General features: G+C 48.4%; 1 protein-coding gene across 1 annotated transcript in view; it reads left to right on the top strand.

Annotated features, from left to right (window-relative positions):
* The first annotated feature begins 3,752 nt into the window (after positions 1–3,752).
* The window catches only part of iqsec1b (IQ motif and Sec7 domain ArfGEF 1b), a 34,350-nt gene continuing 25,278 nt past the window's right edge, over positions 3,753–12,824 (top strand). Inside the window, exons 1-3 of the mRNA XM_071334622.1 lie at positions 3,753–4,429; positions 7,449–7,500; positions 10,892–12,226. Coding sequence (XP_071190723.1) covers positions 4,155–4,429; positions 7,449–7,500; positions 10,892–12,226 — 1,662 coding nt within the window. The 5' untranslated portion in view covers positions 3,753–4,154. The remainder of the gene's footprint in view (positions 4,430–7,448; positions 7,501–10,891; positions 12,227–12,824) is intronic.

The raw sequence follows: 12,824 nt of genomic DNA, 5'->3' as shown, positions 1-12,824 counted from the left end.
TGGCCTGCCCTGTTCTCTTCTCTGGTCAGTAGGGGTGTGGCCTACCCTGTTCCCTTCTCTGGTCAGTAGGGGTGTGGCCTACCCTGTTTCCTTCTCTGGTCAGTAGGGGTGTGGCCTACCCTGTTTCCTTCTCTGGTCAGTAGGGGTGTGGCCTGTTTCCTTCTCTGGTCAGTAGGGGTGTGGCCTGCCCTGTTCCCTTCTCTGGTCAGTAGGGGTGTGGCCTGCCCTGTTCCCTTCTCTGGTCAGTAGGGGTGTGGCCTACCCTGTTTCCTTCTCTGGTCAGTAGGGGTGTGGCCTACCCTGTTTCCTTCTCTGGTCAGTAGGGGTGTGGCCTGCCCTGTTCCCTTCTCTGGTCAGTAGGGGTGTGGCCTGCCCTGTTCCCATCTCTGGTCAGTAGGGGTGTGGCCTACCCTGTTCCCTTCTCTGGTCAGTAGGGGTGTGGCCTACCCTGTTCCCTTCTCTGGTCAGTAGGGGTGTGGCCTGCCCTGTTCCCTTCTCTGGTCAGTAGGGGTGTGGCCTGCCCTGTTCCCTTCTCTGGTCAGTAGGGGTGTGGCCTGCCCTGTTCCCTTCTCTGGTCAGTAGGGGTGTGGCCTGTTCCCTTCTCTGGTCAGTAGGGGTGTGGCCTGCCCTGTTCCCATCTCTGGTCAGTAGGGGTGTGGCCTGCCCTGTTCCCATCTCTGGTCAGTAGGGGTGTGGCCTGCCCTGTTCCCTTCTCTGGTCAGTAGGGGTGTGGCCTGCCCTGTTCCCTTCTCTGGTCAGTAGGGGTGTGGCCTGCCCTGTTCCCTTCTCTGGTCAGTAGGGGTGTGGCCTGCCCTGTTCCCTTCTCTGGTCAGTAGGGGTGCGGCCTACCTTGTTTCCTTCTCTGGTCAGTAGGGGTGTGGCCTACCCTGTTTCCTTCTCTGGTCAGTAGGGGTGTGGCCTACCCTGTTTCCTTCTCTGGTCAGTAGGGGTGTGGCCTGCCCTGTTCCCTTCTCTGGTCAGTAGGGGTGTGGCCTGCCCTGTTCCCTTCTCTGGTCAGTAGGGGTGTGGCCTGCCCTGTTCCCTTCTCTGGTCAGTAGGGGTGTGGCCTACCCTGTTCCCTTCTCTGGTCAGTAGGGGTGTGGCCTACCCTGTTCCCTTCTCTGGTCAGTAGGGGTGTGGCCTGCCCTGTTCTCTTCTCTGGTCAGTAGGGGTGTGGCCTACCCTGTTCCCTTCTCTGGTCAGTAGGGGTGTGGCCTACCCTGTTTCCTTCTCTGGTCAGTAGGGGTGTGGCCTACCCTGTTTCCTTCTCTGGTCAGTAGGGGTGTGGCCTGTTTCCTTCTCTGGTCAGTAGGGGTGTGGCCTGCCCTGTTCCCTTCTCTGGTCAGTAGGGGTGTGGCCTGCCCTGTTCCCTTCTCTGGTCAGTAGGGGTGTGGCCTACCCTGTTTCCTTCTCTGGTCAGTAGGGGTGTGGCCTACCCTGTTCCCTTCTCTGGTCAGTAGGGGTGTGGCCTGCCCTGTTCTCTTCTCTGGTCAGTAGGGGTGTGGCCTACCCTGTTCCCTTCTCTGGTCAGTAGGGGTGTGGCCTACCCTGTTTCCTTCTCTGGTCAGTAGGGGTGTGGCCTACCCTGTTTCCTTCTCTGGTCAGTAGGGGTGTGGCCTGTTTCCTTCTCTGGTCAGTAGGGGTGTGGCCTGCCCTGTTCCCTTCTCTGGTCAGTAGGGGTGTGGCCTGCCCTGTTCCCTTCTCTGGTCAGTAGGGGTGTGGCCTACCCTGTTTCCTTCTCTGGTCAGTAGGGGTGTGGCCTACCCTGTTTCCTTCTCTGGTCAGTAGGGGTGTGGCCTGCCCTGTTCCCTTCTCTGGTCAGTAGGGGTGTGGCCTGCCCTGTTCCCATCTCTGGTCAGTAGGGGTGTGGCCTACCCTGTTCCCTTCTCTGGTCAGTAGGGGTGTGGCCTACCCTGTTCCCTTCTCTGGTCAGTAGGGGTGTGGCCTGCCCTGTTCCCTTCTCTGGTCAGTAGGGGTGTGGCCTGCCCTGTTCCCTTCTCTGGTCAGTAGGGGTGTGGCCTGCCCTGTTCCCTTCTCTGGTCAGTAGGGGTGTGGCCTGTTCCCTTCTCTGGTCAGTAGAGGTGTGACCTGCCCTGTTCCCATCTCTGGTCAGTAGGGGTGTGGCCTGCCCTGTTCCCATCTCTGGTCAGTAGGGGTGTGGCCTGCCCTGTTCCCTTCTCTGGTCAGTAGGGGTGTGGCCTGCCCTGTTCCCTTCTCTGGTCAGTAGGGGTGTGGCCTGCCCTGTTCCCTTCTGTGGTCAGTAGGGGTGTGGCCTGCCCTGTTCCCTTCTCTGGTCAGTAGGGGTGTGGCCTGCCCTGTTCCCTTCTCTGGTCAGTAGGGGTGTGGCCTACCTTGTTTCCTTCTCTGGTCAGTAGGGGTGTGGCCTACCCTGTTTCCTTCTCTGGTCAGTAGGGGTGTGGCCTACCCTGTTTCCTTCTCTGGTCAGTAGGGGTGTGGCCTTCCCTGTTCCCTTCTCTGGTCAGTAGGGGTGTGGCCTGCCCTGTTCCCTTCTCTGGTCAGTAGGGGTGTGGCCTGCCCTGTTCCCTTCTCTGGTCAGTAGGGGTGTGGCCTACCCTGTTCCCTTCTCTGGTCAGTAGGGGTGTGGCCTGCCCTGTTCTCTTCTCTGGTCAGTAGGGGTGTGGCCTACCCTGTTCCCTTCTCTGGTCAGTAGGGGTGTGGCCTACCCTGTTTCCTTCTCTGGTCAGTAGGGGTGTGGCCTACCCTGTTTCCTTCTCTGGTCAGTAGGGGTGTGGCCTGTTTCCTTCTCTGGTCAGTAGGGGTGTGGCCTGCCCTGTTCCCTTCTCTGGTCATTAGGGGTGTGGCCTGCCCTGTTCCCTTCTCTGGTCAGTAGGGGTGTGGCCTACCCTGTTTCCTTCTCTGGTCAGTAGGGGTGTGGCCTACCCTGTTTCCTTCTCTGGTCAGTAGGGGTGTGGCCTACCTTGTTTCCTTCTCTGGTCAGTAGGGGTGTGGCCTGCCCTGTTCCCTTCTCTGGTCAGTAGGGGTGTGGCCTGCCCTGTTCCCTTCTCTGGTCAGTAGGGGTGTGGCCTGCCCTGTTCCCTTCTCTGGTCAGTAGGGGTGTGGCCTACCCTGTTCCCTTCTCTGGTCAGTAGGGGTGTGGCCTACCCTGTTCCCTTCTCTGGTCAGTAGGGGTGTGGCCTGCCCTGTTCTCTTCTCTGGTCAGTAGGGGTGTGGCCTACCCTGTTCCCTTCTCTGGTCAGTAGGGGTGTGGCCTGCCCTGTTCCCTTCTCTGGTCAGTAGGGGTGTGGCCTACCCTGTTCCCTTCTCTGGTCAGTAGGGGTGTGGCCTACCCTGTTCCCTTCTCTGGTCAGTAGGGGTGTGGCCTTCCCTGTTCCCTTCTCTGGTCAGTAGGGGTGTGGCCTACCCTGTTCCCTTCTCTGGTCAGTTGTGGTGTGGCCTACCCTGTTCCCTTCTCTGGTCAGTAGGGGTGTGGCCTACCCTGTTCCCTTCTCTGGTCAGTAGGGTGTGGCCTGTTCCCTTCTTTGTTCATGATTGGTGTGGCCTGTTTTACATGCTGTTTGAATAAATGAAAGCATTGATTTACTATAGGTTTACCTTTTAAAGATGGGAGCACATAATGGGCACATAATGGTTCTACCATGTGGCTGAATATGAATGTGCTCAATTATATTGGTCAGAGATGCACGTGAAGATCACATGTGGTTTACTGGTTCATTAATTAACTGGAACAGCCTGCTTCAGGATTGGCATTTGGGCAAATCACCTGTGGAAGAATGGCCTCAGCTCTTGATAGAAAACAAATGAGAGAAAATAGACCACACAGTTCGAGCCTTTTGAACACTCCAATCCGTTATGGAGCCGATGTCAGAGATTGATTCAGGGAGGAGGACGTTGCTACATTGTAAACGTGGGGACTGCTCGTCACGTCCCGTAAAGGGTTAAATGGCTTTCTGTCCTCAGAGCGGTAGCGGTAGTCGGTGGGTAGATCACGTAGCGCAGAGCTGGTGGACGACGTCTCGCTACAACGTCTCGCTACAACTGACAATCACTCAACTTCTCCATTCACCCGGTAACAAACAATGGCGGAGCGACGGGCTAACCCTACACCGAACATGAGTGTGACAGCGCTCGATCTACCATTTGACGCGTGAGGAGAGAAGCAGCGCTACGGGGAGATGGAGCAGCCGAACCCAGTAACGGAGAACCCCAGCAAGGCGACGGAGTACCTGACGGAACTCAACAAGATCATAGACACCCAACAGGAGCTGTTGGAGATGCAGAGGGTTCGTATCGAGGACTTGGAACAGCAAGTAACGGATTTATGTTCTGAGAACGCCTGTTTGAAAGACCAACGCAAAAGGAACCTGGCCACCTGCCGCCTCCAACAGTGCAACGGCCTCCCGGTGCTTACGTTAGGGGCCATCAAGGAGAATGTCATACAAGAGAAGAAGTAAGTTCTGCGTTTCCTTTCCAGTCATAGCACTGTATAGTTGTATTCGGATTTAGGCGGGGAAATAATGTAATTGGTGGTAAGGACCATTCTACCATGTTGGGAATAAAGTTTGTATCTAGAGAATATTTATGCATATAGGCTACACAACAAGACAGTCGCGGTTTTAGACATGGGAAAGTGTAGCGCCTAACCGTGTTATTTTCTCACTGGGCTGTGGGGAAATAAACCCCAGATGGAAACTCCGTCATAATCCGCTGCCGGGTCGGTTTGAATATAGCGAGACTATACCCCCATCCAATCCTTATTGGGGATTTGTGTGGATAGTTTCACATAGTATTTGTTAAGACAGTTTCACATTTTATAAATGGTGTGGATTTGGAAATACCGCTTTGCGTAATGACAGAAGGAACCCTGGCGCGCGCTAAACCCGGTTTCAGTTGACGAAGCAAATCTACTTTCCGAGGAAACATGAAAGAGACTTCGGCCATATCGTCCATCTGTTAAATTATTGAATTATAATTCCTGTTTTTTTTTTTAGATCCAATGCTCATTCATTCTTCCATCCATTGTTTGGGTAATGATGATGGGCATGTGGTCGTTGTAGTAAATTAATGCAGGGGTTTTCAAACTTCATGCACAGGGACCCCCGCCAAGGCAAACCAGAGACCCCCATTTATGTTAACAAAAAAACAAGTAACGTCTGGTATTGTCAGGTGAATGATGATTGCAAGTAGAAGTAATTAAACATTTTAAAATTAATAGATTTGTAAAATTATTTTGACCTCCACAGTTCGTTGGAAGATGTGTAAACTCTATTAGCTAGAATGGTGAAGGAAAGTTGTTTTTATAGTCACACATTCGGACATACAACATACATTTGTCAAAAGCCATTTACAAATGTAAAAAATCAATAACTAATTCAGTCTGTCACAGAATCATCAAACTAGTTATGATTTATTCTATAAATATCTACTAAACTTTTACAACCTTTGCTTTGAGTAAACATTCCAGTTCTGACTTGATAGAAATACATAACATCTATGGACTTGGTGTATGTAGGAGCAATTTTTTTTCGTGAATAGGGTGGTGAACCGAATCAAATCAAATCAAATGTTATTAGTCACATGCGACGAATACAACAGATGTAGAACTTAGAGTGAAATGCTTACTTACGAGCCCCTAACCAGCAGTGCAGTTTCAAAAAATACGGATAAGAATAAGAGACCCAAGTTTAAAGAGCAGCAGTAAAAAGTAACAATATATACATGGGAGTGCTGGTACACAGTCAATGTGTGGGGCACCAGTTAGTTGAGGACAAAGTGGAGTGTAGATATCACAAACAACTCATTTTGAGCAGTGTCTGTCTGTTTATAAGTGTGATCAATGGGTATAATGGTAAATCTGATCCCCAAGGTCCTCATAGGATCACTTGGATATATAGAGTTGGAGGTAAAGGAAACAATATGAAACTAGGACATTAAAACACTGGCAACATTATTTAATCCACATCCATTCACATAAAATGTATTTTAAAGTATAAATACCCTTCTAAGACCACTGTCTTTCTGGATGTTTTAAAAGGTTTGCAAATAGTTCTTTCTGCAAGGAATGTGAATTGAAAGGGACATGGTAATTCCTATGTAGGTGACGTAGTTTCTCCACTGGTATAATGTGTGGTAGTTGCACACCTCCCTGCTGAATTATGTACAACTGATGTGGGCCAGTTTATATATTTTTTTCATGATCTTTGTGAATAACCAAATTTTCACATAGGCTTTGTGTTAGCAGTTTAAGAGAAAGAGAGCAAATAGCATAGGGACAGCCTGGTTGAAGTCCTAGTTTTTAATGGTTAGTGCCAGTAGATTGTGGCGGCAGGTAGCCTAGTGGTTAGAGCATTGGGCCAGTAACCGAAAGGTTGCTGGATTGAATCCCCGAGCTGATAAGGTAAACATCTGTCGTTCTGCCCCTGAACAAGGCAGTTAACCCACTGTTCCCTGGTAGGCCGTCATTGTAAATCAGAATTTGTTCTTATTAACTGACTTGCCTAGTTAAATAAATAAAAAAGTTAATTGCAGAGGGGTTCACGTACAGTTCAGAGGCAAATCATAATGTATACATTTAGCCCAAAAATAAAACATGTCCACTTCTTATATTAGGGCTTTTTATATTATCCATTTACATTTAAGTCATTTAGCAAACGCTCTTATCCAGAGCGACTTACAAATTGGAAAGTTCATACATATTCATCCTGGTCCCCCCGTGGGGAATGAACCCACAACCCTGGCGTTGCAAGCGCCATGCTCTACCAACTGAGCCACACGGGACCATCCACACTGGTAACTTTCAATACCCATGCTAATATGTACACTACCATTCAAAAGTTTGGGGTCACTTAGAAATGTTCTTGTTTTTGAAAGATATATATTTTTTGTCCATTTAAAATAACATCAAATTGATCAGAAATATAGTGTAGACATTGTTAATGTTGTAAATGACTATTGTAGCTGGGAACGGCAGATTTTTTATGGAATATCTACATAGGCGTACAGAGGTCCATTATCCACTCCTGTGTTCCAATGGCACTTTGTGTTAGCTAATCCAAGTTTAGCATTTTAAAAGGCTAATTGATCATTAGAAAACCCTTTTGCAATTGTTAGCATGGCTGGAAACTGTTGTCCTGATTTAAAGAAGCAATAAAACTGTCCTTCTTTAGAGTATCTGGAGCATCAGCATTTGTGTGTTCGATTTACAGGCTCAAAATGGCCAGAATCAAAGACCTTTCTTCTGAAACTCGTCAGTCTATTCTTGTTCTGAGAAATGAAGGCTATTCCATGCGAGAAATTGCCAAGAAACTGAAGATCTCGTACAACACTGTGTACTACTCCCTTCACAGAACAGTGCAAACTGGCTCTAACCAGAATAGAAAGAGGAGTGGGAGGCCCCGTTCCACAACTGAGTAAGAGGACAAGTATATTTGAGTGTCTAGTTTGAGTTCTCAACTGTCCTCAACTGGCAGCTTCATTAAATGGTACCCGCAAAACACCAGTCTCAACGTCAACAGTGAAGAGGCGACTCCGGGATGCTGGCCCACTAGGCAGAGTTCCTCTGTCCAGTCTCAACGTCAACAGTGAAGAGGCGGCTCCGGGATGCTGGCCTTCTAGGCAGAGTTCTTCTGTCCAGTCTCAACGTCAACAGTGAAGAGGTGACTCCGGGATGCTGGCCTTCTAGGCAGAGTTCCTCTGTCCAGTCTCAACGTCAACAGTGAAGAGGTGACTCCGGGATGCTGGCCTTCTAGGCAGAGTTCCTCTGGCCAGTCTCAACGTCAACAGTGAAGAGGTGACTCCGGGATGCTGGCCTTCTAGGCAGAGTTGCAAAGAAAAAGCCATATCTCTGTCCAGTGTCTCTGTTCTTTTGCCCATCTTAATCTTTTCTTTTTATTGGCCAGTCTCAGATATGGCTTTTTCTTTGCAATAATGTCTACACTGAATTTCTGATCAATGTTATGTTATTTTAATGCACAATTTTTTTTGCTGATCCTCTTGGTTATCTTGATCCATCCACCTGTGTTCTTTGTTAGTCAGGCCTGACCCCTACATCCCGTAGTTTTTTCTGTAATCTAATATAATATGACTGAAGATGCAGAATTTTATGCCAGGCCCTTTCTAATAGGGTATAACAGACTCGTTTGAACTTTGACCACACCCCCTGACTGTCCGGCTTTCTATTTGATTCTCCCTGACTGTCCGGCTTTCTATTTGATTCTCCCTGACTGTCCGGCTTTCTATTTGATTCTCCCTGACTGTCCGGCTTTCTATTTGATTCTCCCTGACTGTCCGGCTTTCTATTTGATTCTCCCTGACTGTCCGGCTTTCTATTTGATTCTCCCTGACTGTCCGGCTTTCTATTTGATTCTCCCTGACTGTCCGGCTTTCTATTTGATTCTCCCTGACTGTCCGGCTTTCTATTTGATTCTCCCTGACTGTCCGGCTTTCTATTTGATTCTCCCTGACTGTCCGGCTTTCTATTTGATTCTCCCTGACTGTCCGGCTTTCTATTTGATTCTCCCTGACTGTCCGGCTTTCTATTTGATTCTCCCTGACTGTCCGGCTTACTATTTGATTCTCCCTGACTGTCCGGCTTTCTATTTGATTGTTAGTTTTCAAAGATGGTGTTATTTAAATGTGTATCTCGTTCTATCTGCTTTTGGTCGTTTAAGTTGTCACTGAAACTACTTAGACAGCTCATGAACAGTTTTCTATACAGGAAAAAAAACTGTAATTAGCACCAATGACTAATTTCCTCCATATTAAAGGAATAGTTTGAGATGTTGGCACTGAAGCCATTTATCTACTTCCCTAGAGTCAGATGAACAGGAACAGCTAGCAAGCTAACTATTCCTGTAGACTTCCAGTCCTGTAGACTTCCAGTCAATGCTAGTTAGCATTGGCTCATGAAACTACCTCTTAACTTCCTTCATACTGGATGAGGAGAAGTACCAATGGTAAGCATTATGGTATGCTGTTGCAGCTAGCTATATTCATAATTATTTTTCACCCTCAACATTCCAGACCCCCTGCAGTACCTCGTGAACTTAGGTGCATTAATTCAGGGGTTTTCTAGTGGTCCGCCTACCCCAGTTTTAAACCCCCTGAATTAATGCACCCAGGCTGTATCACATCCGGCCGTGATTGGGAGGCCATAGGGGGGTGCACAATTGGCCCAGCGTCGTCCGAGTTTGGCCGGTGTAGGCTGTCTTTGTAAATAAGAATTTGTTCTTAACTGACTTGCCTTGTTAAATAAAGGATGAATAATAAAAATAAACATCAGATCATGACATAACCAGATCAGAAATGGTCCTCCATAAACTTAGAGATGGTTTCTAACCGTATCCCAGCTATTAAACGGTATTACCCGAGGGCCAGGGTTCTGGTCTAGACGCACGGTTATCACTGCTCCTGCAGTTTAAGTAACCACTGGCCATATAAACCATCTCTATTAAACGGTATTACCCGAGGGCCAGGGTTCTGGTCTAGACGCACGGTTATCACTGCTCCTGCAGTTTAAGTAACCACTGGCCATATAAACCATCTCTATTAAACGGTATTACCCGAGGGCCAGGGTTCTGGTCTAGACGCACGGTTTTCACTGCTCCTGCAGTTTAAGTAACCACTGGCCATATAAACCATCTCTATTAAACGGTATTACCCGAGGGCCAGGGTTCTGGTCTAGACGCACGGTTTTCACTGCTCCTGCAGTTTAAGTAACCACTGGCCATATAAACCATCTCTATTAAACGGTATTACCCGAGGGCCAGGGTTCTGGTCTAGACGCACGGTTTTCACTGCTCCTGCAGTTTAAGTAACCACTGGCAAATATAAACCATCTCTATTAAACGGTATTACCCGAGGGCCAGGGTTCTGGTCTAGACGCACGGTTATCACTGCTCCTGCAGTTTAAGTAACCACTGGCCATATAAACCATCTCTATTAAACGGTATTACCCGAGGGCCAGGGTTCTGGTCTAGACGCACGGTTTTCACTGCTCCTGCAGTTTAAGTAACCACTGGCCATATAAACCATCTCTATTAAACGGTATTACCCGAGGGCCAGGGTTCTGGTCTAGACGCACGGTTTTCACTGCTCCTGCAGTTTAAGTAACCACTGGCAAATATAAACCATCTCTATTAAACGGTATTACCCGAGGGCCAGGGTTCTGGTCTAGACGCACGGTTTTCACTGCTCCTGCAGTTTAAGTAACCACTGGCAAATATAAACCATCTCTATTAAACGGTATTACCCGAGGGCCAGGGTTCTGGTCTAGACGCACGGTTTTCACTGCTCCTGCAGTTTAAGTAACCACTGGCCATATAAACCATCTCTATTAAACGGTATTACCCGAGGGCCAGGGTTCTGGTCTAGACGCACGGTTTTCACTGCTCCTGCAGTTTAAGTAACCACTGGCCAATAAATATATTTTCCATGACGGCCATTTATAAAAGTCAGATTTGAAAACTCCTAATAAAACACTTTAGTAATCACCTTTGTGCACAAAACATCCATTTAATTATTCAAATAGTTGATGAGGCAAATTATATATATTTTTTGCACTCACAGCCAAAGATATTACAATTTTATATTCATCCACTGTCTGCCGTGTTTTTGTATGACGTGATAACGTCGTGACTGCTAGTGCACATGTGATGTTGGTCTGTATAAACAGGCTGCAACACGGATATAGACGGTCCATGACTCGGCCAACGTGAGTAGATTACCTTGAAAACAATGGTCGGACACCTTGCACGCAGTCTCTATATTACCCTCTGTGTAATACCTGTAGTTCCTGAACCCTGTTCACATTCACAAACCACTTGGTTAGATGGCAAAGCTCAGCATTAGACCTGCTAATTGTGATTACATTTAATCTGTTTTGATTTAGTTGGAAGTTGTTAATGGTGCATAGAATGCCAACCGGATGTGGTTCTACTACCGGACATGCAATGCCAACCGGATGTCGCTCTACTACCGGACATGCAATGCCAACCGGATGTCGTTCTACTACCGGACATGCAATGCCAACCGGATGTCGTTCTACTACCGGACATGCAATGCCAACCGGATGTCGTTCTACTACCGGACATGCAATGCCAACCGGATGTCGTTCTACTGCCGGACATGCAATGCCAACCGGATGTCGTTCTACTACCGGACATGCAATGCCAACCGGATGTCGTTCTGCTACCGGACATGCAATGCCAACCGGATGTGGTTCTACTACCGGACATGCAATGCCAACCGGATGTGGTTCTACTACCGGACATGCAATGCCAACCGGATGTGGTTCTACTACCGGACATGCAATGCCAACCGGATGTGGTTCTACTACCGGACATGCAATGCCAACCGGATGTCGTTCTGCTACCGGACATGCAATGCCAACCGGATGTCGTTCTACTACCGGACATGCAATGCCAACCGGATGTGGTTCTACTACCGGACATGCAATGCCAACCGGATGTGGTTCTACTACCGGACATGCAATGCCAACCGGATGTGGTTCTACTACCGGACATGCAATGCCAACCGGATGTGGTTCTGCTACCGGACATGCAATGCCAACCGGATGTGGTTCTACTACCGGACATGCAATGCCAACCGGATGTGGTTCTACTACCGGACATGCAATGCCAACCGGATGTGGTTCTGCTACCGGACATGCAATGCCAACCGGATGTGGTTCTACTACCGGACATGCAATGCCAACCGGATGTGGTTCTACTACCGGACATGCAATGCCAACCGGATGTGGTTCTACTACCGGACATGCAATGCCAACCGGATGTGGTTCTACTACCGGACATGCAATGCCAACCGGATGTCGTTCGACTACCGGACATGCAATGCCAACCGGATGTGGTTCTACTACCGGACATGCAATGCCAACCGGATGTGGTTCTACTACCGGACATGCAATGCCAACCGGATGTGGTTCTGCTACCGGACATGCAATGCCAACCGGATGTGGTTCTGCTACCGGACATGCAATGCCAACCGGATGTGGTTCTACTACCGGACATGCAATGCCAACCGGATGTGGTTCTGCTACCGGACATGCAATGCCAACCGGATGTGGTTCTACTACCGGACATGCAATGCCAACCGGATGTGGTTCTGCTACCGGACATGCAATGCCAACCGGATGTGGTTCTACTACCGGACATGCAATGCCAACCGGATGTGGTTCTACTACCGGACATGCAATGCCAACCGGATGTCGCTCTACTACCGGACATGCAATGCCAACCGGATGTGGTTCTAATACCCAACGTTAGTTATCCTCTGATTGTATTAGGCTGGGTTCATATTATTGGTTGTTTCCCAAATGGCACCCTAGTCCCTATATAGTCCCATAGAGCTCTGGCACCCTAGTCCCTGTATAGTCCCATAGAGCTCTGGCACCCTAGTCCCTATATAGTCCCACAGAGCTCTGGCACCCTAGTCCCTATATAGTCCCATAGAGCTCTGGCACCCTAGTCCCTATATAGTCCCATAGGGCTCTGGTCTAAAGTAGTGCCCTACATAGGGCTGCCATTTGGGATGTATCAATTGCGTTGGTGGATAAATGCTTTTTAAGGAGATTAAATGCGGAGATAAAGTATTAATCTGGGATAGTTTTGGAAGGCATGCAGGGTCCTACCATCCAGTATTTCTAGTTGAGAGGTAAAACATACAGAGCCTTCAGACAGTATTCAGACCCCTGGACTTATTCATCATTTAGTTGAGAGGTAAAACATACAGAGCCTTCAGACAGTATTCAGACCCCTGGACTTATTCATCATTTAGTTGAGAGGTAAAACATACAGAGCCTTCAGACAGTATTCAGACCCCTGGACTTA

The sequence above is a fragment of the Salvelinus alpinus genome, chromosome 12 (genome assembly GCF_045679555.1).
Source record: "Salvelinus alpinus chromosome 12, SLU_Salpinus.1, whole genome shotgun sequence".
In the NCBI taxonomy this organism is placed as follows: domain Eukaryota; kingdom Metazoa; phylum Chordata; class Actinopteri; order Salmoniformes; family Salmonidae; genus Salvelinus; species Salvelinus alpinus.
The sequence above is the reverse complement of the archived record's forward strand: the minus strand, read 5'-3'. Positions and strand labels throughout refer to the sequence as shown.